This window comes from Candidozyma pseudohaemuli, assembly GCF_003013735.1.
Source record: "Candidozyma pseudohaemuli strain B12108 chromosome Unknown scaffold00001, whole genome shotgun sequence".
Lineage (NCBI taxonomy): Eukaryota > Fungi > Ascomycota > Pichiomycetes > Serinales > Metschnikowiaceae > Candidozyma > Candidozyma pseudohaemuli.
In genome coordinates, this window is record NW_020194435.1 from 2,652,049 (window position 1) to 2,673,455 (window position 21,407).

The 21,407-nt window shown below is 44.7% G+C and overlaps 11 protein-coding genes across 11 annotated transcripts; 5 read left to right on the forward strand and 6 right to left on the reverse strand.

The window, feature by feature from the left end:
- Positions 1 to 16: 16 nt before the first annotated feature.
- C7M61_001197 (uncharacterized protein) lies at positions 17 to 1,420 on the forward strand (the record flags this gene model as incomplete). Its single annotated transcript, XM_024856614.1, has 1 exon — positions 17 to 1,420. The coding sequence occupies one exon, from the start codon at positions 17 to 19 to the stop codon at positions 1,418 to 1,420; it is 1,404 nt and encodes a 467-aa protein (XP_024716213.1).
- Positions 1,421 to 1,477: 57 nt separating this feature from the next.
- TPS1 (alpha,alpha-trehalose-phosphate synthase (UDP-forming) TPS1) lies at positions 1,478 to 2,929 on the reverse strand (the record flags this gene model as incomplete). The annotated part of the gene is made up of 1 exon (XM_024856615.1): positions 1,478 to 2,929. One exon carries the CDS (start codon positions 2,927 to 2,929, stop codon positions 1,478 to 1,480), a length of 1,452 nt encoding a protein of 483 aa, XP_024716214.1.
- Positions 2,930 to 3,931: 1,002 nt separating this feature from the next.
- C7M61_001199 (alkene reductase) lies at positions 3,932 to 5,167 on the forward strand (the record flags this gene model as incomplete). Its single annotated transcript, XM_024856616.1, has 1 exon — positions 3,932 to 5,167. The coding sequence occupies one exon, from the start codon at positions 3,932 to 3,934 to the stop codon at positions 5,165 to 5,167; it is 1,236 nt and encodes a 411-aa protein (XP_024716215.1).
- Positions 5,168 to 5,451: 284 nt separating this feature from the next.
- On the forward strand, positions 5,452 to 6,501 carry C7M61_001200 (protein transporter YIF1; the record flags this gene model as incomplete). The annotated part of the gene is made up of 1 exon (XM_024856617.1): positions 5,452 to 6,501. One exon carries the CDS (start codon positions 5,452 to 5,454, stop codon positions 6,499 to 6,501), a length of 1,050 nt encoding a protein of 349 aa, XP_024716216.1.
- A 177-nt stretch (positions 6,502 to 6,678) lies between these two features.
- Positions 6,679 to 14,856, forward strand: POL2 (DNA polymerase epsilon catalytic subunit; the record flags this gene model as incomplete). The annotated part of the gene is made up of 3 exons (XM_024856618.1): positions 6,679 to 13,321; positions 13,501 to 14,794; positions 14,823 to 14,856. 3 exons carry the CDS (start codon positions 6,679 to 6,681, stop codon positions 14,854 to 14,856), a joined length of 7,971 nt encoding a protein of 2,656 aa, XP_024716217.1.
- Positions 14,857 to 14,925: 69 nt separating this feature from the next.
- On the reverse strand, positions 14,926 to 16,077 carry C7M61_001202 (U5 snRNP complex subunit; the record flags this gene model as incomplete). Its single annotated transcript, XM_024856619.1, has 1 exon — positions 14,926 to 16,077. The coding sequence occupies one exon, from the start codon at positions 16,075 to 16,077 to the stop codon at positions 14,926 to 14,928; it is 1,152 nt and encodes a 383-aa protein (XP_024716218.1).
- Positions 16,078 to 16,108: 31 nt separating this feature from the next.
- C7M61_001203 (ribosome biosynthesis protein) lies at positions 16,109 to 16,540 on the forward strand (the record flags this gene model as incomplete). Its single annotated transcript, XM_024856620.1, has 1 exon — positions 16,109 to 16,540. One exon carries the CDS (start codon positions 16,109 to 16,111, stop codon positions 16,538 to 16,540), a length of 432 nt encoding a protein of 143 aa, XP_024716219.1.
- A 26-nt stretch (positions 16,541 to 16,566) lies between these two features.
- On the reverse strand, positions 16,567 to 17,523 carry C7M61_001204 (uncharacterized protein; the record flags this gene model as incomplete). The annotated part of the gene is made up of 1 exon (XM_024856621.1): positions 16,567 to 17,523. One exon carries the CDS (start codon positions 17,521 to 17,523, stop codon positions 16,567 to 16,569), a length of 957 nt encoding a protein of 318 aa, XP_024716220.1.
- Positions 17,524 to 17,767: 244 nt separating this feature from the next.
- On the reverse strand, positions 17,768 to 18,208 carry C7M61_001205 (uncharacterized protein; the record flags this gene model as incomplete). The annotated part of the gene is made up of 1 exon (XM_024856622.1): positions 17,768 to 18,208. The coding sequence occupies one exon, from the start codon at positions 18,206 to 18,208 to the stop codon at positions 17,768 to 17,770; it is 441 nt and encodes a 146-aa protein (XP_024716221.1).
- A 455-nt stretch (positions 18,209 to 18,663) lies between these two features.
- C7M61_001206 (uncharacterized protein) lies at positions 18,664 to 19,671 on the reverse strand (the record flags this gene model as incomplete). Its single annotated transcript, XM_024856623.1, has 1 exon — positions 18,664 to 19,671. The coding sequence occupies one exon, from the start codon at positions 19,669 to 19,671 to the stop codon at positions 18,664 to 18,666; it is 1,008 nt and encodes a 335-aa protein (XP_024716222.1).
- A 153-nt stretch (positions 19,672 to 19,824) lies between these two features.
- ISN1 (IMP 5'-nucleotidase) lies at positions 19,825 to 21,237 on the reverse strand (the record flags this gene model as incomplete). The annotated part of the gene is made up of 1 exon (XM_024856624.1): positions 19,825 to 21,237. One exon carries the CDS (start codon positions 21,235 to 21,237, stop codon positions 19,825 to 19,827), a length of 1,413 nt encoding a protein of 470 aa, XP_024716223.1.
- Between the last annotated feature and the right edge of the window lie 170 nt (positions 21,238 to 21,407).

Below are 21,407 nucleotides of genomic sequence, written 5' to 3' on the forward strand. Positions count from 1 at the left end.
ACAGCATCCGAAGACAATGTCATACACCATAGACAGTTACAACACATATGAAGATCCGATCCTTGCACTTGCCAGAGACCCAGATCTTCTAAAAGAAAAAGCAAAGAACTCTCAGATTAATCAGATCATCCATGGGTTCGCAATCACGGAACGAAAAGTTTCCAGACTCTGCCAGTTGAGTCTTAGCATTCTACAGACATTAGAAAAGATAGACCTAAATCTTAAAAACTGGACATTCTTTTCGCTTGACGCAAGCTCAACAGACCATTTTGACGAATCCAATACAGAGGAGAACAAACTGTTCAATAACAAGGTTTCTCTTCAAGTCATCAATTCATGTCAGGAGCTTACCAAGAAACTCAATAAGATATCTGCCGATGTCGACTTCATCACCAATGCACTGAAATCGCTATCACCACTAGAATTCATAAGTGATAGCGGCACATTGCTCACGTCATTAACGCTACGAAATATCAAACTAAAGGATGAACTCAGGGATAGAGTCACCGTTGCATATCTGAAAGCTAAGCTCATTACAATCGGAACAGACTTGGAAGTGATGTTGGGCGATGGTAACTCCGAGCAGCAGCAAACAGTTCAATCATATAAGCAGTTTGTTGTTAGTCTATTGAAACAGTTGAACGACGCAGTTGACGGAGACGATATCGAAGAGAGGAATGAGTGTCTTGCAGTCATCAGTGATATGGAGCAGATGTTCGAAGTTTTTAAACTTGAGAAAGTTCAGCAAGCGAAGGAGGAATTGGCTAAAAGAGCCGAACAGGCCGAGGATTCAGACGACACACTTCATACTCATAAATCTGATCAACATCATTCGGAATACAAATCTCAAAGGAGGGACTCGCTCTCATCGCTGTCAACAGCGATGGTACAACAATCACTTCTAAGCGAAGAGCTTCCATATCTTATGTCTGCTTTCCATCAGGATGAAAAGCGTGAGGGACAGTCTGACTACGCTCTTGAGCGCCTGGAGGTTGTTCATGAAAAAGCCAAAAAGCATCAGGAAACAGACGACAATTCAGCATCTATTTTACACTTCCCACGCCAGAAAACTCAATTGCCTGAGACTTCATTATACTCGGGTAGTGAGATCGTCAATAAGCCACCCGCACCCTCTCCGTATTCTTACATTGAAACTGGGAGCTCGTGGTTGTCGAAGTTGGGTATTCGGCCCCAAATCATAACAGCTGATAAGCATCTCGTCAACAGCACATCGTTTAACCGCGGCTTTGCCGAGAAGCAGCAGCTTACGCCAGCTTCCTCGCCAACCTCAATCAAGGACAAGGCTGAGGATGATAAGGAGAATGTAAGGCATCCACCGCTTCTGATAGAGAATTTGGAAGCTCACACGCTTTCGCTGTTGCAAAGTGATGACGACCACTTACTTGACTACGTGGAATAGAGACACTACAGAAGATATAGGCATGACAATAAAACGTTCGGCTAATGTACCTAGAGATTAACTCCATTGACTTGGTTTTTTTTCGGCGTTGCATTTCGACAATTGTTTCACGAAACTTTCACCCCAGTAGCCCGAGGTATATTTCGAGATGTAGTTGAAAACCTTATTGAAGTTAATGGCTTTCTTTTCCTCGGGGAGTGTCAAACTCTCCTTGATCGCCTCGCACATATCTTCAGAGCTCCATGGATTGACAATAAGGGCACCATTGAGCGATTGAGCAGCACCTGCAAACTCGGATAAGATAAGAACACCATTGTTTTCCTGTTGACATGCAATGTACTCATAGCTGACCAAATTCATGCCATCTCTGGTTGAACTGACCAAGCAAACGTCCGAAACTCTGTAAAGACTTATGAGCTCCTCGAATGGGACAGACTTGTGCAAGTAATGAATAGGGACAAACTCCACGGTACCAAAACGACCATTGATTCTGCCCACAAGCTCATTGACGTTGGCCCTCAAGCTCTGATATTCTTCAACGTCGCCTCTTGATGGAACGGCAACCTGTACCAAAACCACCTTGCCGACCCACTCTGGGTTTTCTGTGAGGAACACCTCAAACGCATGTAACTTCTGTGGAACACCCTTGATATAGTCAAGCCTGTCAACACCTACGATGACCTTGACATCGTCAAATTTCAGCTTCAATTGTTCGATCCTCTTTACGACTTCGGGTTTCTTCACACCTTCCGTGAACTTCTCAACATCAATGCCGATGGGGAATGCCCCAATTTGAATAGACCGGCCTTCGAATTCCACGCCGTTTGGGAGAGTATTCACATTAGGAACAATCCTCGACACAGAGGACAAGAAATGACGAGCATAGTCGTAGGTGTGGAAGCCGATCAAATCGCAACTCAAGACACCAGTGACAATCTCTCTTCTCACAGGGAGAATTCGATAAATTTCGGACGATGGGAATGGTGTGTGAAGAAAGAAGCCGATTCGAACGTTCTTGGGTGTCTTTTCACAATTCTCCAATTCCTCCCGCAACATCTGAGGCAATAACATCAAGTGGTAGTCATGGACCCAGATCATATCGTTATCGTCAACCTGCTGCACAATCTTTCGGGCAAACTGGCGATTGGCCTCAATATAAGCAGCCCATGCTGTCTCGTCGAAGTTCATTTCGCCAGGATGGTAATGGAAAAGGGGCCACAATATGCTGTTAGAGAAGCCATTGTAATGCAAATCGGCAATGGAATCACTCAAGAAAATGGCACAGCATTTGAACTGCTCCATAAGATCCTCATTGACTCGATCCTGTTCGTTCTCTGGCAACTCCAAACCAGGCCAGCCGTACCATTGGAACTCCGTAGACTTCTTCAATCCTTGAAGAGCGGTCACCAATCCTCCGGAGGACATGGAGTATTCATAGCTGCCATCGTCTTTGCGCTTAATGGTCACTGGAAGACGGTTGGACACAACTAGCACTTTTCCCTTGTTCATTTCTGCTAATTGGAGCGCAATTGAGTAGGTTCTGGAAGATCAGGCAAGAAGAATTACTTATCAGTAGGAACTCCGCGAACTTCAGGTGATGCGAAGTGGCCCTATAAATGTACGATAGCAAGGATAAGCTTTTTTGGTCCTTCGATTTTTCAAAAGAAAGGGTCAGGAGTGGTTTATGAAGGTGGCTGTGAAGAAGTGGTCCAGGCACAGCAAGGGCGGCTTCGGACTTTTCTAGAAGTTGCGCAAGTGCGCCTTGCCGACTTTATGACACTTTAAGGCACCCGCGTACAAATCAGGAAAGAAATTCGATTAGGCCGAATTTTGATTTTCAAAAAATTATACGTTTGTTCCTGGGTCTGATTAGGAAAGAATAAGGTCGATGCTTCGTTGGCCTTTTAAAGGGTGTGCATTTTTGTTATAATCTTGCCAAACTGTGCACGGTTCACGAAGCACACCAATTGTAGGCATCTGGAGCCATTGTGGTTTGATTTAAAATGAAACGATTCGATTTGGGTGAAGAATTAAGCGACAAAAAAAAAGAAAAAAAAAAAAAAAATCTCTCAAAGATCCATGATTCTTGCCTCATTATAAGTGAGTGGGCATGCAAGATTCCACATTAACTACTCGCTCAGATCTTCCCACCATTGGCATGCATCCCAGACACAAAGTGAGAAAGGCTATTTGCAAGCGAGTTACAAGATTTCAATGGCAGAATGCTCTTGGCACAATTCAACAACCCCTGCATCTATTTACCGCAAAATTCGTGGAAAAAAGCTAAAGCTCGCTTCACTTTTTCCTATCTCCGACTTTTCAAAGGTGGGGTGCGCTCCAATGATAACATTCAACGTGCTAAGTCCCACCGTTTACTGCGGCTCAGTGGAGGATGACAAACGTTACTGCGGATAACCCAACGTCATAATACCGCTTTGCACATAGAATCCACAGCTGGGGTACATAAGCGTTCCGGTTGCCGAGACTTGAAAATTTCCACCACATTTTGCAATGCCATCTCCAGTAGTCGCCAGACCATTAGACGACACCGTTATTTTCAAACCTTTGAAGGTTGGCAACAACGAGCTCTCCAACCGAATTGTTTTCGCTCCATCCACAAGATTCAGAGCTTTGCCAGATCATTCTCCTTCTGATCTTCAGCTTCAATATTACGACGAACGTTCGAAGTATCCTGGCACCTTGGTCACGGTCGAGGGAACGTTGCCAACCAAGAAGACCGGATCTTATGCGTTCGTCCCAGGTATCTACACCGAGAAACATGCTAGAGAATGGAAGAAAGTCACCGACAAGATCCACGAGAATAAGTCCTTTGTGACGGTTCAACTTTGGGGATTGGGCCGTGTGGCAGACCCATTTCAAAACAAGAGGGAAGGCGAAAAGCTCAAGGGCCCCTCTGCTTTGTACGATCATGAGAGACTGGAGAAGGTTGCCAAGAAGGCCGGCAACGAGATCGAGGCTTACACCACAGAGGAAGTCGATGATCTAATTGAGGAATACCTGAAGGCAGGCCGTTTGGCGGTGGAAGCTGGCTTCGACTATGTGGAGTTTCACTGTGCCCATGGCTATCTTTTCAACCAATTCTTCGCTCCTTCTGCCAACCAGAGAACTGACAAATACGGCGGTTCAATTGAGAACAGAGCGCGTTTCATCTTGAGTGTTATCGATAGATTGTCGAACGAGATTGGCTCTCATAGACTTGCAGTCAGGATCTCGCCTTGGGCCACCGTATATGGTATCAAGGCGCAGAAGGATGAAGACCATCCAATCACTATTTATTCTCACTTTTTGCATGAGTTACAAAAGAGAGCAGATGCTGGCAAACCGCTCGCTTACGTCTCAATCGTGGAGCCCAGAGTTTCGGGTATCTTCGACGTGGATGAGAAGGATATCGCTGGTAACAACGATTTCGTGAAGAATGTGTGGAAGGGTGTCGTTATGAAAGCAGGTAACTACACGTATGACGCCCCCAAGTTTAAGCAGCTTTTGGATGATACTGAGGACGGCAGAACTATGGTCGGTTTCTCCAGGTACTTCATTTCTAATCCGGATCTTGTCACTAGACTCAGAGACGGCAAGGAACTCAATGCTTACGACAGGAAGACTTTTTACAAGACCACCAATTGGGGCTACAACACCTACGATCGTTTTGGCGAAGCGACTAAATATGACGAGGATGCCGAGAAATCTCGTAAAGCTGCACCCATCGATGTCAGTGCCAGATTGTAATAGACTATGTCAACTCATGGTTGCGAAATAAACGGGAATGTAGCGAGAGTGCCTTGGCACACTGCTCCGCCAAATGGAAAGTTGAACCTCATGTTTACCACGGTCCGAAAGGGACAGAGGTTCTTCGAAGCAAAGTTTTTTAGAATGGTAAATCACTAAACTTTCATAGCACTCAGTGTAGTCCCAAAAGCAGGTACAGCCACTGAGGGCGTTATGTACCAGACACGACTCGCAAACCTCACTGTTTAGATCTGTCAAGTATTCATACAAGTTCACTGCTACCCATGTCAAACCCCTACGCCTATGTTGACGATGTCATTCCTCAACAGCAGACTTTGCGTCATCCCCAACCCCAACATGTAGGCTATTCGCCTCAGCAACAACATCAACAGCCACAACAACAGCAATTCCAGCAATTCTCAGGCCAGCAGTTTGGCGGTCAGCAGCAATTCGCTGGTCAACAACAATTTACCAATCAGCAGTTTGGCCAACAACATGCTGGTGCTCAGTTTGCTGGTCAAGGTGGTCAATTCCAGCAAAATCAAGCAAACTCAGGCCCCTACGCGAGCTTCTTCTCCGATCCAACCGCCTCCATGGCTGCCCAGTTTGCCAAAAGCAGCTTGGGCCAGTCAAATGATTACATCCAGCAGAACTTCGGAAGCTACATTCCTGTGGCTGGTGAGTTGAAGTTTTACTTCAATGTGAGTAACTCATACGTGCTCAACAAGATAATCCTAATACTCTTCCCTTACCGCCAAAAGAATTGGGCCCGTATCACCCAGACGGATCCTACTCCAAACGCTAGCGCCGGATCAACCTATGCGCCACCATCGGAAGATGTCAACGCTCCAGACTTGTACATCCCTTTGATGTCCTTCATCACATACATTCTTCTTTGGTCCTCGATTTCGGGATTGAAGGGCGAGTTCCATCCTGAGCTTTTTGGATATCTCGCATCCCAAACGCTTGCCTGCTCATTTCTCGACATCTTGATTTTCAAAGTCGGACTCTATCTTTTGAATTGCTCGACCCAAAGCTCTTTGTGGGATCTCGTCAGTTTCAGTGGCTATAAATACGTCGCTATCACCCTTTTGTTGTGCTGGAAGAACCTCGTGGGTAATTCGTGGTTGCTTTACTACTCGGTATTAGCATACGTTGTTGGAAGCTTGTCCTTGTTTTTAATGAGGTCCTTGAAGTTTTTGGTGTTGCCGCTTGGCGTTGCTGAGACCGCTACACAGACCATCACAAACAGCCAAAGAAGACTTAGAGTTCAATTTCTTTTCCTTTACGCTGTGGTGATCCAATTCTTGATTATTTTATTCATGTCTCGTTAACTCCACAACGGTCACCTGACTGAGGTTTGAGTGAGGGAGCGTCGTCTGGTTGTTGTACCTGTACGCTTTCGTTCGCGTCTCACAACGCGTGTATAGATGTGCCATCGCAATGCATACCACCCTGTATCAAGTTTACTTTTGATTCTCTGACCCACACATACTCTGCCAGTCTTCACAATGTCCAGACCCTCTCAATTCAAGGGGTCAACCTCTGCGAGGTTTGTGAAGAACTCTCAACTGACAAAAAGCGTTGTCACAGAGTACAAGGTATCCAAAGATCAGTCGGAACCACAGAAACCCAATCCCTTATTGACTGATGCCATATCAAAGAGAGAGCTCGTCGAAAAGATTGACGACATGGATGCCCTTATGGGGTTTGAGAGATTTGACCATGGAGAACAGGACGGCAACAAACCCAGAAAGGGCTGGCTCATAAACATGCATTCAACCACCGTGCCCACTGAAGACTACGCTCCGGGCTATTCAGGTGTTGACTACTATTTCTTGGACGCTGAAGGTGGCTCATTCAAAGCGACAATCCAATATGATCCCTACTTTTTTCTTTTAGTCTCGCCTGGCAAAGAGGCGGAAGTGGAAGAGTCATTGAAGAGATTCTTGGAACAATTCAATGTCAAGTCTGTCTCCAGAGAAGTCAAGGATGATCTCAACTTACCCAATCATCTTGTTGGCTTGCAACGAACTGTTATCAGACTTACTTTCCACAACGTCACAGACCTTCTAGGCGCCAGACGTCTCCTCGGTCCAGTCATCAAAGAGAACCAGAAAAACAGCGACCGGAGAGACGTGTTTCAGATCCTCAACTTCAACAACTCCAACAATATTGATGGAGGTCAAACAGGTTATCAAACAAACAAAGAGTTCAATAAGAGTGAAGGATCCGCTGCTGACCCTTTGACGTACATCGACGACATTCGAGAGTATGATGTGCCTTATCATGTCAGAGTCTCAATCGACAAGGCGACTCGTGTTGGTAAATGGTACAATGTCTTCGCCAAGCACGGTGTTGTCACACTCGAGGAGGACACCGATTTAATTGCATTCGCCGATCCTGTGGTCATGGCATTCGATATTGAGACCACAAAGGCTCCCCTTAAATTTCCAGATTCGAGAACAGATCAGATTATGATGATTTCTTATATGATTGATGGGGAGGGTTTTCTTATAACCAACCGTGAAATCATCTCTGAGGATATCGAGGACTTCGAATACACTCCGAAGCCTGAATACCCTGGTGAATTTACCATCTTTAACGAGCCAGACGAGAAACATGTTCTTCTACGCTTTTACGAGCATATCAGAGATGTTCGTCCTACCGTCATTGCAACGTTTAACGGTGATTTCTTCGATTGGCCTTTTGTCGAGAATAGATCCAACTTTCACGGGCTTGACATGTTTGAGGAAATCGGATTTGCAAAAGACAATGACGACGAGTACAAGTCAAAGTACTGTGTCCATATGGATTGTTTTCGCTGGGTCAAGCGTGACTCCTACTTGCCTCAAGGGTCTCAAGGTTTGAAAGCTGTCACCACAGCTAAGTTGGGTTACAACCCTACTGAGTTGGATCCTGAATTGATGTACCCATATGCCATTGAGAAGCCTCAATTGCTATCTGAATATTCCGTCTCCGATGCCGTGGCAACATATTATCTTTATTTCAAGTATGTGCATCCGTTTATCTTCTCCTTGTGCACCATTATTCCACTCAATCCTGACGAGGTCTTAAGAAAGGGTACTGGTACTCTTTGTGAAATGTTGTTGATGGTTCAGGCATACGAGAAAGACATCCTTCTACCCAACAAGTACACCGATCCTATTGAGCGTTTCTACGAAGGTCACCTTCTCGAATCAGAAACCTACGTCGGAGGTCATGTGGAGTCTCTTGAAGCTGGTGTCTTCAGAAGTGACATTGCCACTGACTTCAATGTGAAGCCCGATGCAATCGACGAACTACTTCACGACCTCAGGAATTCCATTAAATTTTGTGTTGAAGTCGAGAATGGTAAATCTCTCGATGATGTCGAGAACTTCGAGGAAATCTATGATCAGATAAAAAGCCAACTTGAGGAGCTCAAGAATAATCCAAAACGAACCGAAAATCCATTGATCTATCACGTTGACGTTGCCTCAATGTACCCAAATATCATGACCTCCAACAGATTGCAGCCGGACTCCATCAAGACAGAGGAAGATTGTGCCGCATGTGACTTCAATAGACCAGGCAAAACATGTGATAGAAGACTTCCTTGGGCATGGCGTGGTGAGTTTTTCCCTGCTGAAATGAATGAATATGGAATGATGAAGCGAGGCCTACAAAACGAATCATTTCCTGGTGCTAGACCATGGCTTCCTGAGCGTACCTTTGATGAACTTCCATACGCGGAGCAAGCTCTGTTAATCAAGAAAAGAGTGTCCGACTACTCGAGAAAGGTGTACAACAGAATCAAGCAGACCAAAACCATCACGAGAGAGGCCATTGTTTGTCAACGTGAGAACCCCTTCTATGTTAACACGGTTCGAAACTTCAGAGATCGTCGTTACGAATTTAAAACATTGGCTAAGGTCTGGAAGGGAAAGACTGGAAAGTGCAAAGATGCAATTTCCAAAGATGAGGCAAAGAAAATGGTGGTTTTGTATGATTCTCTTCAGCTTGCTCACAAAGTTATTCTTAATTCGTTCTATGGTTACGTCATGAGAAAGGGTTCAAGATGGTATTCCATGGAGATGGCGGGTATCACTTGTCTCACCGGTGCAACCATTATTCAGATGGCTCGTTCCTTGGTTGAGCGAATCGGAAGACCGCTTGAATTGGACACTGACGGTATTTGGTGTATCTTGCCAAAATCATTCCCCGAGAACTTCAGTTTGAAATGCAAGGACGGGAAACTGATTTTCCTTGAATATCCCTGTTCGATGTTGAATTATTTGGTTCATCAGCGCTTCACGAACCATCAGTATCAAGAGTTAGTTGACAAAGACACATTCAAGTATGAGACCAAATCGGAGAACTCCATCTTTTTTGAGGTCGATGGTCCATATAAGGCTATGGTATTGCCAACATCGAAAGAAGAAGGCAAAGGCTTGAAGAAAAGGTATGCTGTTTTCAACCATGATGGCTCGCTTGCTGAATTGAAAGGGTTCGAGCTCAAAAGAAGAGGTGAACTTCAGCTCATTAAAAACTTCCAGTCAGACATTTTCAAGCTTTTCTTGGAAGGTGATACCTTAGATAACTGCTACAAAGCCGTGGCAACGGTGGCAAATAATTGGTTGGATGTTCTTGATACAAAAGGAGGAATGCTCGAGGACGAAGATTTGATTGAGCTCATTTGCGAAAACAGAAGTATGAGTAAACCTTTGTCGGCTTATAGTGGCCAAAAGTCTACTTCAATTACAACTGCAATAAGGTTGGGTGAGTTTTTGGGTGAAGAAATGGTGAAGGATGCTGGTCTCGCCTGTAAATACATTATCAGCGCCAAGCCCTTTGGAAGTCCCGTCACCGATAGAGCAATTCCCGTTTCTATCTTCTCATCTGAAAAGAAGGAGCATTATCTCAAGAAGTGGCTAAAAGACCAAAACCTTAAGGAGTTCAGTCCACGTTCCGTCATTGACTGGGAGTATTACAAAGAGAGACTTGCCTCGGTGGTGCAGAAGATTATTACTATTCCGGCAGCTTTGCAAGATGTGGTTAACCCTGTTCCAAGAGTTGCCCACCCAGATTGGTTACAAAAGCGAATCAGAATCATGGCTGACAAGAAAAAGCAATCTTCACTTGGAACTTTCTTTCAGACCACTACTCCGAATGATTTGAAAACGAAGGCAATCAAGGACATGGAAGATTTTGGTGAGCTTGACGAAGGCAACCCTCGATCGAAGATTGGCAAGGTAACTGTTCGAAAGAGACGGCATGCTCAAGCTTTGCAAGCTCAACAAATTGAAGAGGAGGAAAGAAACAATGCCATATTAAATGCTCCTTGTCCTTCAATGACAGAAGACTACGCTGGCTTTTTGAGTTACCAGAAAGCGAAATGGCTGATGCAAGCTAAAAACAGAGAGCGCAGGAGAAAGCTATTTGGTGATAATTCCGAATCGTCACATCGTTCATCTGTTGGTAACATGTTTCGGAAACAGGCTGCGTCTGTGGCTGGCACAGACTGGGAAATTCTTGAGTATAAGCCAGATGCTCTGAACCCCGGAGCTATTAGAGCTTTTGTCATTTCCAGTGGCAAGGTACACTCATTCCTTTTCCACATTCCAAAGAAAGTATACGTTTCTTTCAAAACGAAGCTTCCGGAGCATTTCATCATTCCTCATGTGAGCATCGAGAAGTCAAATGCTATTTTACCAAATGGTCATGATAGCAAATATCTTTACAAGCTCACGATGTCTGAGAAGACATACAATGACGAAATGAGCAATGTCGATAGTATACTTCACGACTCCAGGGTTTTGGGAATTTATGAATCTGAAGTTGACACAATCGATCGGGCAATCATAGATTTGGGCCATTCCGTTCGTTTCGATGATACCAAAGTGGGCGCTCTTGGTAAGTGCTTGAAGAATGGATTCGGTATGAAGGATTTGATAAAGGTTGAACAGGAAGCGTACTTGAAGAGGTTCAATATGGAAATCATTTATGTTTTACATATTATGACAAACAGCTATGAGTTCTTCGCTTTATTCAATTCTTGGGATGACAATGCATCGATCATGATTCTCAAACCATCAAGTGGAGCCCAAGAGTTGCCAGTAAACCTTGAAAAGGTATACAAAGAGGTCTACCAGGCAAAGAAGGATAAGGTTGCCAAACTCTACAATATCATCGATTACAAACCCGAAATGAAGTTTGAGACGACATACTATCATACGCCTGCCGCTGTTTACAAGAAGCTTAACAAGTCATTAAGAGGTTTCCAAGAAAGCAGAAGCAATAAAGCCTTGCTTACAATTCAATCTCCTTATTGTGATAAGGTATTGGGACTACTTGATCCAAGCATTAATTTCCCCACCATCAGAATGCAAGTGAGCGAGGTGTCTTTGCCAGCACTCAGTTGGCAATTTCTCATTACGAAGAGGATTATGAATCACTTCTTCTTGGTTGCGTCATGGCTCAAGAACATGATCTCGTTATCTAACTACGGCATGGTACCACTCTGTAACTTGCAAGTCGAGAAGATGGGATATCTTATCGATATCGAGTTTGCAAGACGCTTGACTGAAAACAACGTTGTGCTTTGGTGGTCCAAAAATCCTTATCCTGATCAGGGTGGATTTGAGAACGACAGAGTTGGAAATGTTAGCAACCATGAGTTTGCGCCCATCAACAATCCTGAAATTTACGAAACTGCCTCCTTGGAAATTGAAGTCGGCACTTTGACAATTAATTCCATCCTCACGAGTTCCTTGATTAACGAAGCAGAAGGGACTGACCTTTCCGACACCTCGCTTGTGGGAGGTGATCACAACGGCTCCACGATGGCACAGGACGCGTTCTCCCCAGCTGCTTTGACAATTCTTAAAACAATGGTGAAAAATTGGTGGGACGACGCAGTGAGGAACAACGCAAATGCTGATGCAATGATGAATACATTAATCTCATGGGTGCATCTGTCCAATTCAAAGCTCTATGATTTCACTTTGCATAATCATATCCACAATCTCACATCGAAAGCTTTGTTGCAACTTGTCGGAGAGTTCAAGAGAATGAACGTCAATATTGTCTTTGCTTCCCGATACAAGATCATCATTCAGACAACGAAGATTTCCGTCGAAAATTCCTACGCATTTGGCCAGTATTTGGTAAATGCAACCAGATCCAAACCATTGTTCAACTTCCTTGATTTGAGAATCGTTCGTTACTGGGACGTCTTAGTCTGGTTAGATGAGTACAATTACGCTGGACGTTGTTGTACCACAATCACTAATGATGACGTTCAAACGTTAACTCCGAGAAGCAGATGGCATATCAAGAAGTTTTTGCCGGTCATATTCCAGAACGATTTTGATGATTGGCTATTCATCTTTTTGGATGCTCTTGTGAAGCATAAGAGTGAGACGCTTCTTGGAGGTACTCAGAAGGGAACTCAACGAATCACACAATTAGCTCACGTCCTCAAAGGTCAACATAAGCAGGATACAGCTGCCGAGGAGGAAGAAGAGGACTCAGAAAACTTTCAGACCAGTGAAATTATTGAGGTCTTCAGAAAGCCCTTGTTACGGAGAATCGAGAAACTTTACCGCCGTCAGAATGAGTCTATCTTGAACCCTGAAATGAAGCATGAATACGAGTTCCCTAACCATCCTGGTTCCTACCTCGAGTTGAAGAACCCTATTCTTGAGTTGGTAAAATTCCTCTGTGCAATCATTGGATTATCGTCGAAGAGGAATACCGAGGTAAGAATGTTGAGACGCGACCTTCTTGCAGCTATTGATGTCAGAGAATTCAGCCCAGAAAGTTTATTTGTGAACCCTAGTGCGTCGATGAAAGTGTCCACTATCATTTGCGATTACTGTAACTTTTTGAGCGACATTGACTTCTGCAGAGATGATGAGAAAGAGATCTGGTCATGTCCAAACTGTCGGAAGCTGTACAACAAGATATTCTTGGAAGAGGAATTGATTCGCCAGCTCAACATGATCGTCGCCAAGTACTTGACCCAGGACTACCAGTGTGACAAGTGCCACAAGATAAAGGGCGAGAACATGAGTGAGTACTGCAAGTGTTCAGGCAAGTGGATCGAGACAGTCGAGTTTGGGCAACTTGAAAAGCGACTCAAAACTTTTGAGAACGTGTCCACCCATTACGGTTTCAAAATGCTCAGAGATTTCGTGGAAGAGCTTATTTAATATCTTTTCATATAGAACAATTCGCATAGCATATTTATCAACACTACTCAGTAGATTCGCACCCATCTTCATACCACCGCGTTTAGCTGCATCGTACTCTATTGATGCCCATCTCAAATATCACCGTTCAAGGCCGAGATGACGAATTGCTGCTACTAAGAGCATTTGTCACCGGTGATGTCCAAACATCGTCCTCAAATCTAATTGTTTCTGGCTATAAAGCTTCTGGCAAGACACACACTGTCCTCAAACACCTAGATCAGCTACGAGTCAATAAGACGGTGATTGATTGTGACAGGTGTCTCACCCACAAAATCTTACTTCAAAAATGCTTGATGGGAATCAAAAATGATAGTGGCGTGGATCTTAATGAATACAAACAGAAGTATATGTACAAAGGCCTTGAGGCTGCAAGACCATCGGTGCTCTGTGAAAACTTTGCCTATTTCCTCATGTTGTTGGAGCAATTCTTCACCGAAACCAACTACAACGAGCCACATACATTGGTTCTCGAAAGATTTGACGAATGTTGTGATCCCACGGACGACTTGTTTGCAGCTTTTCTTAGACTACACGAACAGTCAACCATCAAGAACCTCAGCATCATCTACATCATATCACACGATATCCCAAAGGTTATACTGACATTCGGCGTCCCTCGAGTTCATTTCAAGACTTATAGCAGAGAGGATCTCACTATAATCCTACAAGAAAAGCAGCTATATCTGTTGCCAGACGTTAGTGCTGATGCAAGCCGAGAGTTTTGGTCTGTTTTCTCCAAACTCGTCGTGGATCTCTTCTTTGACTTCACCGGATCTGATGTGTCCCTTCTTCTCAACCTCTGTGAGAAGGTCTGGCCTAAATTCGAGGAGCCAGTGCGAGACGGTCGCTATCAACCTCATGAGATTCTCAAGATCTACCGTGACCTAAGAAATCAATTGTACACCGACAACATTATAACGAGCAGCTCTGTCGAAAGCTATGCGACGCAGGAGCAGGAAGGCGAATCCGAAGGTTCAGCCGTAGCTGACTTGCCTTATCACTCTAAGTTCATCTTAATTGCATCATACTTGGCATCCTATGTGGATCAAAAATTGGATCTACAGCACTTCTCCCGCTTAAAGCTGCTCAAGAAAAAGCCGAGAGCCTCGCCACAAAAGTCCTCCATAACAAAAAGCCAGATCGACTCCCGACTACTTTCAGCTGCATTCTTTGATTTGGAGAGACTCAAAGCCATACTTTCAGTCATTTACAGAAACGAGGCAAAGTCCTTCAACCAGAATAACCTGGAGCTCATGAACTTGTACCATGACTTGAGTGAACGTGAGATAGCGAGAAAGGAGCACGAGTTTGCCACCTTCACATTGAATCCCTCTGTTGACATCAACACTCAGCTTTCTACATTGGTCAAACTTGGACTTATAACAAGAACGTATGCCCTGGATATCCTAAGTCCCAAGATCCGTTGGAAGTGCGATACAAGCTGGTCCGTAATCTCCGATGTGGCCCGTGAAATCCTGTTTCCTATTCAAAATTATTTATCCGAGAAATAAATGATGATTTTTAGAAATCATCGCCATTCATTCGCCTGAAAGTAGTTTCACCTGTCTTTCGGACTTCCACATCTTCATTGAAGTAGGACTCTTTCCAATAGTTCATCTCATAGGCAGAATAAGGGCCGTGTATCTGTTCTTCCCCATTCCACCTAAACTCCCATTCTTTAGGCCCATAGTCGTCCGGTTCTTCTTTAAGAGAATCAGCCTTTCGCTTGATTCCCCTGTCTATGACAAACTCTTCCCCGGTCTCCTGTTTATAATGGCGCATAAGCTCTTCCCTACTCATCTCAAGCGCTTGTGCTATGCCTTTTTCGTTCATGAGCTCATCACAAGCTCCAGTGATATCATAAACTTTCTTCTTTCGTAGCTTCTCGTCCTCCAGAGCCGGCTGGCGCTTGCCTTTCTTCTTTTTTGGTGAGAGCCTCGCTAGGGCTTCTAAAGGTGTCTCAGACGGCTCTAGCAAGTTGATCACTAGAGATAGTAGCACTCCAGTGGGCCTTGTGGTCTTTGTCTTGAAGCCTGCTTCTCTCTTTAGCTGTGCTTTTTTGGCATTCTCTATATCGGAGCTCTTGATGTCTGCTAGCCAAGCCTCTTCTGTCTCCTCGTCTTCATTCTTTGGGATGTAATTCAAGTCTTTGTCGAGAATTCCCTGGTCGGCTTCCTCTCGAAGGTTGAAAGCTTCAATCTGAACGTCATCTTTTGGCTTCTCGACGGCTCCGTCCAATGCCTCAATGTTATTGTGGTAGTTCATTTGTCGTTCTTGGACATCAATGCCTGCCTGGCCCTCGTCAACATGTTCCTCGTCCTCCAGTACCCGCTCCTTGTCATACTGTCCTAGACCCTGCTCTCTCTCAAACTCGTCGATGTCAAATCCTGACGACTGTGCCGGCTTAGACTCTTCCTTGTCACTAGCAAACATGTCGTCATCGTCATCGTCTTCTTTTTCCTCGTCCTTCTTCTCATCTTCACTTGGTTCCTTATCTTCCTTCTCGGAATCGCTTTCGCCATACCCCTCGGAGTCTGAGTCATAGCCATTGAGGATCTCCTTGTGAGCTTTCTTACGGCCGTAATACTCTATGCCATTCTCCTCATCGTCGGCCATTTGCTTGGTGTAAGGTGATGTAGTTACTGAGTACTGGGTATAACTCGCATCGCTCATCTCGAGATCTCACAACCACATACCCCACAGAATGGCTGATATCACGCTAGATGGCGTTTTGGATCTTGAAGAGAAGTATTACGAGGAGGGATATACTGAAGGTCAGGAAAAGTCCGTGAAAGACAATCATTTAGAGGGTAAAGCCTACGGTCTACAAACCGGTTTCCAGAGGTTCTTGGTGGTAGGGTACATTCATGGACTCATTGAGATCTGGAGCAAGGATGACTCAAAAGCGGTTCAAAACCATCTCAAACAGCTTAAGGAGCTTGTGAGTGATATCCCGACTACCAACGGTGACAAGGAGGTGGAGTTGTACGAACAAGCCATTGGTAAAGCTAGAAATAAGGTGAGAGTTCTTGGAACGATCACTAAGACCTCTGAAAAGGTGGCCAAGCTTGATAGCCTACTAAAAGAGGTCGGTGGGCAGCTACAGGTGTCTGAAAATGTGGATGATATGTGGTGATCATTATTCAAAGTTCATCTATATGTCTAAAACATCAAATCAAAGTCTAATGGCTTGTCGGTAGCTTCGAGCAGGTATTTCAACACGCCTCCAAGGGGACAATCATTTATACCGATGATTAGTTCTTCGCCTTTTCCTGAATCCACAGGACATACGTTGAGGCCAATACACTTGCCGATGAAGTCGATCGACTGAACCCTGGAGTGTACCTCCTCGTTTTCTTTCTTCAAGTCAGACACTTGCACAACGCCAACATGGTCTAAGCTCTCGGCCCATATAACATGAGTTCCGTAGTGACTGAACTTGCAATTTCTCACTGGCCCGCCTGAGAAATCGTCCAGAACAACGGACGCTTGCGACCCCAATGAACTGCTCCAGCAGTAGAGGTTTTCTTGAGGATTTCTCCTATCCCATAGTCTGACTGTCCCATCTTGGTTACCTGTAAGTAAAAGATTCTCATCTAATGGAGACCAATCGCATCCAAACCCGTAGTCCTTGTGGCCTGTGAACAGAACGCAAGGTTCGAATGAATCGTGTCGAAGAGTTCGCTTGTCCATTATGAATGCACGGGAATCATCTCCAGTCATTATGAACTCAGCTTGGTTTCTTGGGTTGCTCGCCAGACAGTTTATAGCAAGCGGTAGTCTGCAACTAGACTTTTTCGTTCCGGTCTCATTGTCAATAATTCTGAGATATTTGTCGTTAGAGGCTATAAGAAGCTCTGTGTCATCTTTGCTTATGCATATGTGATTGGTAATACCGTCTGCAGAGCCTGTAAGGGTATATTCTCCCAAAAGTCTGGTGTCTTTGGGATCAGAAATGTCCAGTAAAATATAGCCACCTTCAAAGGTTCCGTTAACCAATAGTCTGTTGGAACATGCACAGGAAGCAATTCGACTATTTGCATTGAGAGGGAGTTTCCTTGAATCTATTAGGCAATCTAGCTTCATCGCCTGGGAGGATAGTATCTCGTCGTCGGGCATTAGACGATTTATCTTAAAAAAACTGTGGAAGGTATCCAGACTTTGATGCGAGATTGCATTCTCCAGAGACACAACATTAAGATTATTGTCGTGGTAATATGACGATGGATAAAATATTCCATTCTGAAGATTTTCTCCACAAATGACTAGATTCCGGAGCTGGAAATGCGTTATGTGATTCTTCAACTTGCTGAAGAAATTCTTGAATTTGAAAAAATCCGTTTTGGTGTGGTAAGATAGTAGATTAACGTTCTTGAGGTGTTAGTTGTGTCGAAGGAAAAATAGCTGTTGTACTTACGTTCATGGCATCTTGCCTGGAAGTGGGCTTGTTTCTGAACCACAGTTGACTACCAACTCTCGATCTTTCACTGTAGAATTTGTTTCGGAGACTTGGAGGCATCCATACGCCTTGGATATTCATATAGCCCCAAACCTCGTCGAAGGAAAACTTTAGCTCGTTCTCCCGCTCCTTGAGAGAATTTAGTATGCTGAGGATGTCCGCTTTGGTCAACGTGGACTTGTCGTCATACAACAAGTTATAAAGGAATGTGAGAGACTCCAGCAGATTAAGCTCGTACTCGTGTGAAGTGCTGGTGATACCTGGGAAATCTTCATGGAAGGCATCATCTTGCCCAAGCCTCTCAGAGGTCATTGAGACCTGCTCCTGTGATAGTTCCACGGTCATGCAAAATGGAATTATATGTAGATTTTAAAACACTTGTTTAATAAATGGACCAGTTCTAGGATGTTTTGCTCGTTGGGCGAAGATTTGGGAAGGTCTCTTTTGGCTGTTTAGCAGATCTGGTTTTGACAGCTCTGTCAGCAGAAATATTGAGACCCGAGCTTAATTCGCAAGGCGTTTTTCAGGAATGAGTGCCCTGTAGGTATAGGTTGGATTGTGAAAGGTAAGTGAGGGTTTTTGGTAAAAGGTTGTGGTTATCAGTCGTGGTTCTCGATCCACAACTCTTATTTCGCAGCTACACTATGTCGCTAGTTCGAGACATTTTCGAAGCTGCGACAAGATTGTGACAGGGTTGAGACACCTACAAAAAAGAATAAAAAGATGAAGCAATTTACAGAAAGTCACAGTAAAATCTCTAGTCATATATTGGAATGTTCGTTTCAGTGTTTATCATAATCTTAAATGTCTGAGTCAGTCAAGAAACCCTTCTTCTTGAGCTCCTCCACATTATAGTCCCAGGTCCTGTCGATGTACTTCTGCTGCTGAGCAATCTTCGAAGGCTTCGTCTTAACGCCGCCGGTCTCTAAGTAGCCACCGTTCTCCTTCACGACCTCAGGGTCCAAGGCAGCTCTAAGGGAAGCCAAGCTGCCCTCCTCACTCTTCACACCAATGGTCTTATCAATGACAACAGTGCTACCTTTGTAGAACCAGCCAAGCAATGGCAAATTCTTCCAGTGGTTGAAGAGCTCGGTTTCAACAATGACACCAGGGTGCACGGACAACGAAGTGATCTGAGGATAAAGCTCCGCCATCTTGGTGGTGAAATGAATGTCCGCAGTCTTCGCTACTCCATATCTAATCCATGTGAACAAGAAGTTAGGGGTACACTTGATCTTGTCAGAAGGATCGTAACACTTTGGTGTGGACGTGTGGCCGACTGACAGTAGCATCACCAATCTTGGGGAACCATCTACTTCAGCAGCCTTCAACTTTGGCAAGAGCTTGATGGTGAACAAGAATGGAGCAACAAAGTTCACCTGATACTGGATCTCGTATCCATCCTTGGTCTCCTCGTAAGGAACAGCCATCAATCCGGCATTGTTGATGAGAACGTGAAGCTTGTCCTCTTTCTGACTGAATTTGTCAGCACAAGCAGTAACAGACGACAAGTCACAGCAGTCGAAATGGATGAATGTAAGCGAACCCAAAAACCTCGTTGACTTTTCGTCGTCCGTGTAAGCCTCGACACGCTTTTCAGCCTCTGCCTTGATGTCTTCAATAGCCTTTACGACCTTACTTTCAGTTCTGCCAGCAACGTAGACAATGAAACCGTGAAGGTAGAGGTGTAAAACGGTGTACCAACCGATACCTGAGTTACCACCTGTCACGATGGCAACTCTCCTATCCTTTTTAGGGTCATAAAAGGGGCCAGTGGCCGGGTCAAAGAACTTAGAACGGGGTGCCATAACTCAATTGGAAGTGTAGAAAAGGGATTGTGGCGAACCAAGAAGTGAAATAAAGGATTTACTGTGCCGCATGTGAAGCCCTGTATCTCCGACCATAACGCATTTTTTGTATTGCACCAACGGTACACCCGATTGTTCGCGAGCCATTGTGGCTTAATTTGCCAACGTAGATTCGCCAGTCAAAAATTCGATGAGGTGGAAAAGAATTTCTTCAGTTTCCTTCGGGCTGGCAATCCAAACAGTACAAGCACTGAGTCTAGCTTTGAAGTCGTTTGCACCCACTGATGCGAATTGATCGCCAATGTGCAAGGACTCGCTCTTGGAGATAACAGGCATATCCGAGTCCTTGCATAAGTAATGCTGCAAAGCCTCAACTCCAAGCGATTTATCTCCAATGTCCACCCAGACATCTGCGCCACCGTTGAAAGCACACACTCGCAAATCGCTGCCGTTGTTACCTGCAACCACAGATGTGAAGTGGTGGCTTTCATCTGGCAAAGCTGGACTGGCACCGTAGAGAATGTCGTGCAATCGAGTCAGGAGAGAAAGCACAATTTCTTCAAGTGTCTCACGCAGAATTTTGTAGCCATTGACTGGGATGATGCCAAGGGAGCGCTCCTTTCTGATGATCGTAGTTTTGTTCTCGTCATCCAACGAGAACTTCTTCCGCAAGTGCACCAAGTGGTCAAAGGATGCGTTCATGATGTGCACGATCTTGTCAGCGTCCCAGGCCCTCATGAGGGGGAGATACCATTCATCGGCCTCGATAAACTGCAAACCTCCCTTTGCAACGTCAAAACGGAATAAGTAGTTCGACTCACCACCCATGACCAAGAAGTTGCTCTTTTGCTTGTCTGTAAGCTGGTCCGTTGTTTTCAAAACTTCAATGAGGCCAGGCAATCTCTTATGATATTCCAAAGCGCCTGACTCTCCAGGATACCCTGCCGCAGTAACAACTGCGACATAGATATCGTGAGCCAAAAGCTCAACTAGACAGTCCACCAAAGGAGAAGATTGTAAAAGAGACTTACCATCGTCATAAAGCGTCACGTCACCATCAAAGGTGATGAGTTTCAACCTTGAATCCTCTTCAGCCTGTGAAGTAAGTGCTAGAACCTGAGCCGTGTTGAGGATGGATCTCACGTCATTGAAAGAAGGAGACACAAGGCGTCTTCTGGAAATCAGCTTCTTGGAATCCTCAATCTCAAAGGCCTCCTTCAATGGCAATCTTGTGAAAAATCTTCCCACAGAAGGAACCAATTGCCGTAACCTGGAGCGAGAGATGCCTTCGTCACTGTGGAAGCTATCCAAATAGCGGGTGCTATCGATCAATTTCTCGACATCCATGAACACTTCCATATATCTCTCTTTGCACGTTTTGGCGAGAGTCTGCTCGTGCTTTTCGAGGAACTTGTCCGCCTCCTTTTGTATTGAATAGATTTCCTCATAGTTTTCCAAATCAGCATGGAGCACAAATGGCACTGCTAAAAGCGATTTGATCCACTCAATGAATTCGTCTCTCTTATGCTTCTTCAAAGCATATTCAACTCTGTATCTGGAAGTCATGACAGAGAGAAAATGACGTATTGTCTTTGAATCAATCTAGTGCGCGGAGCCGGACTTTGCGTTGGATCTTGAACCCCACGAGGTGGAAAATGTAATTCGAGGCTGAATTTCAAAAAACATCGATAAATTTCACAAACGACATTAAGGTTGGCCAGTAGCGTGCAATTCCG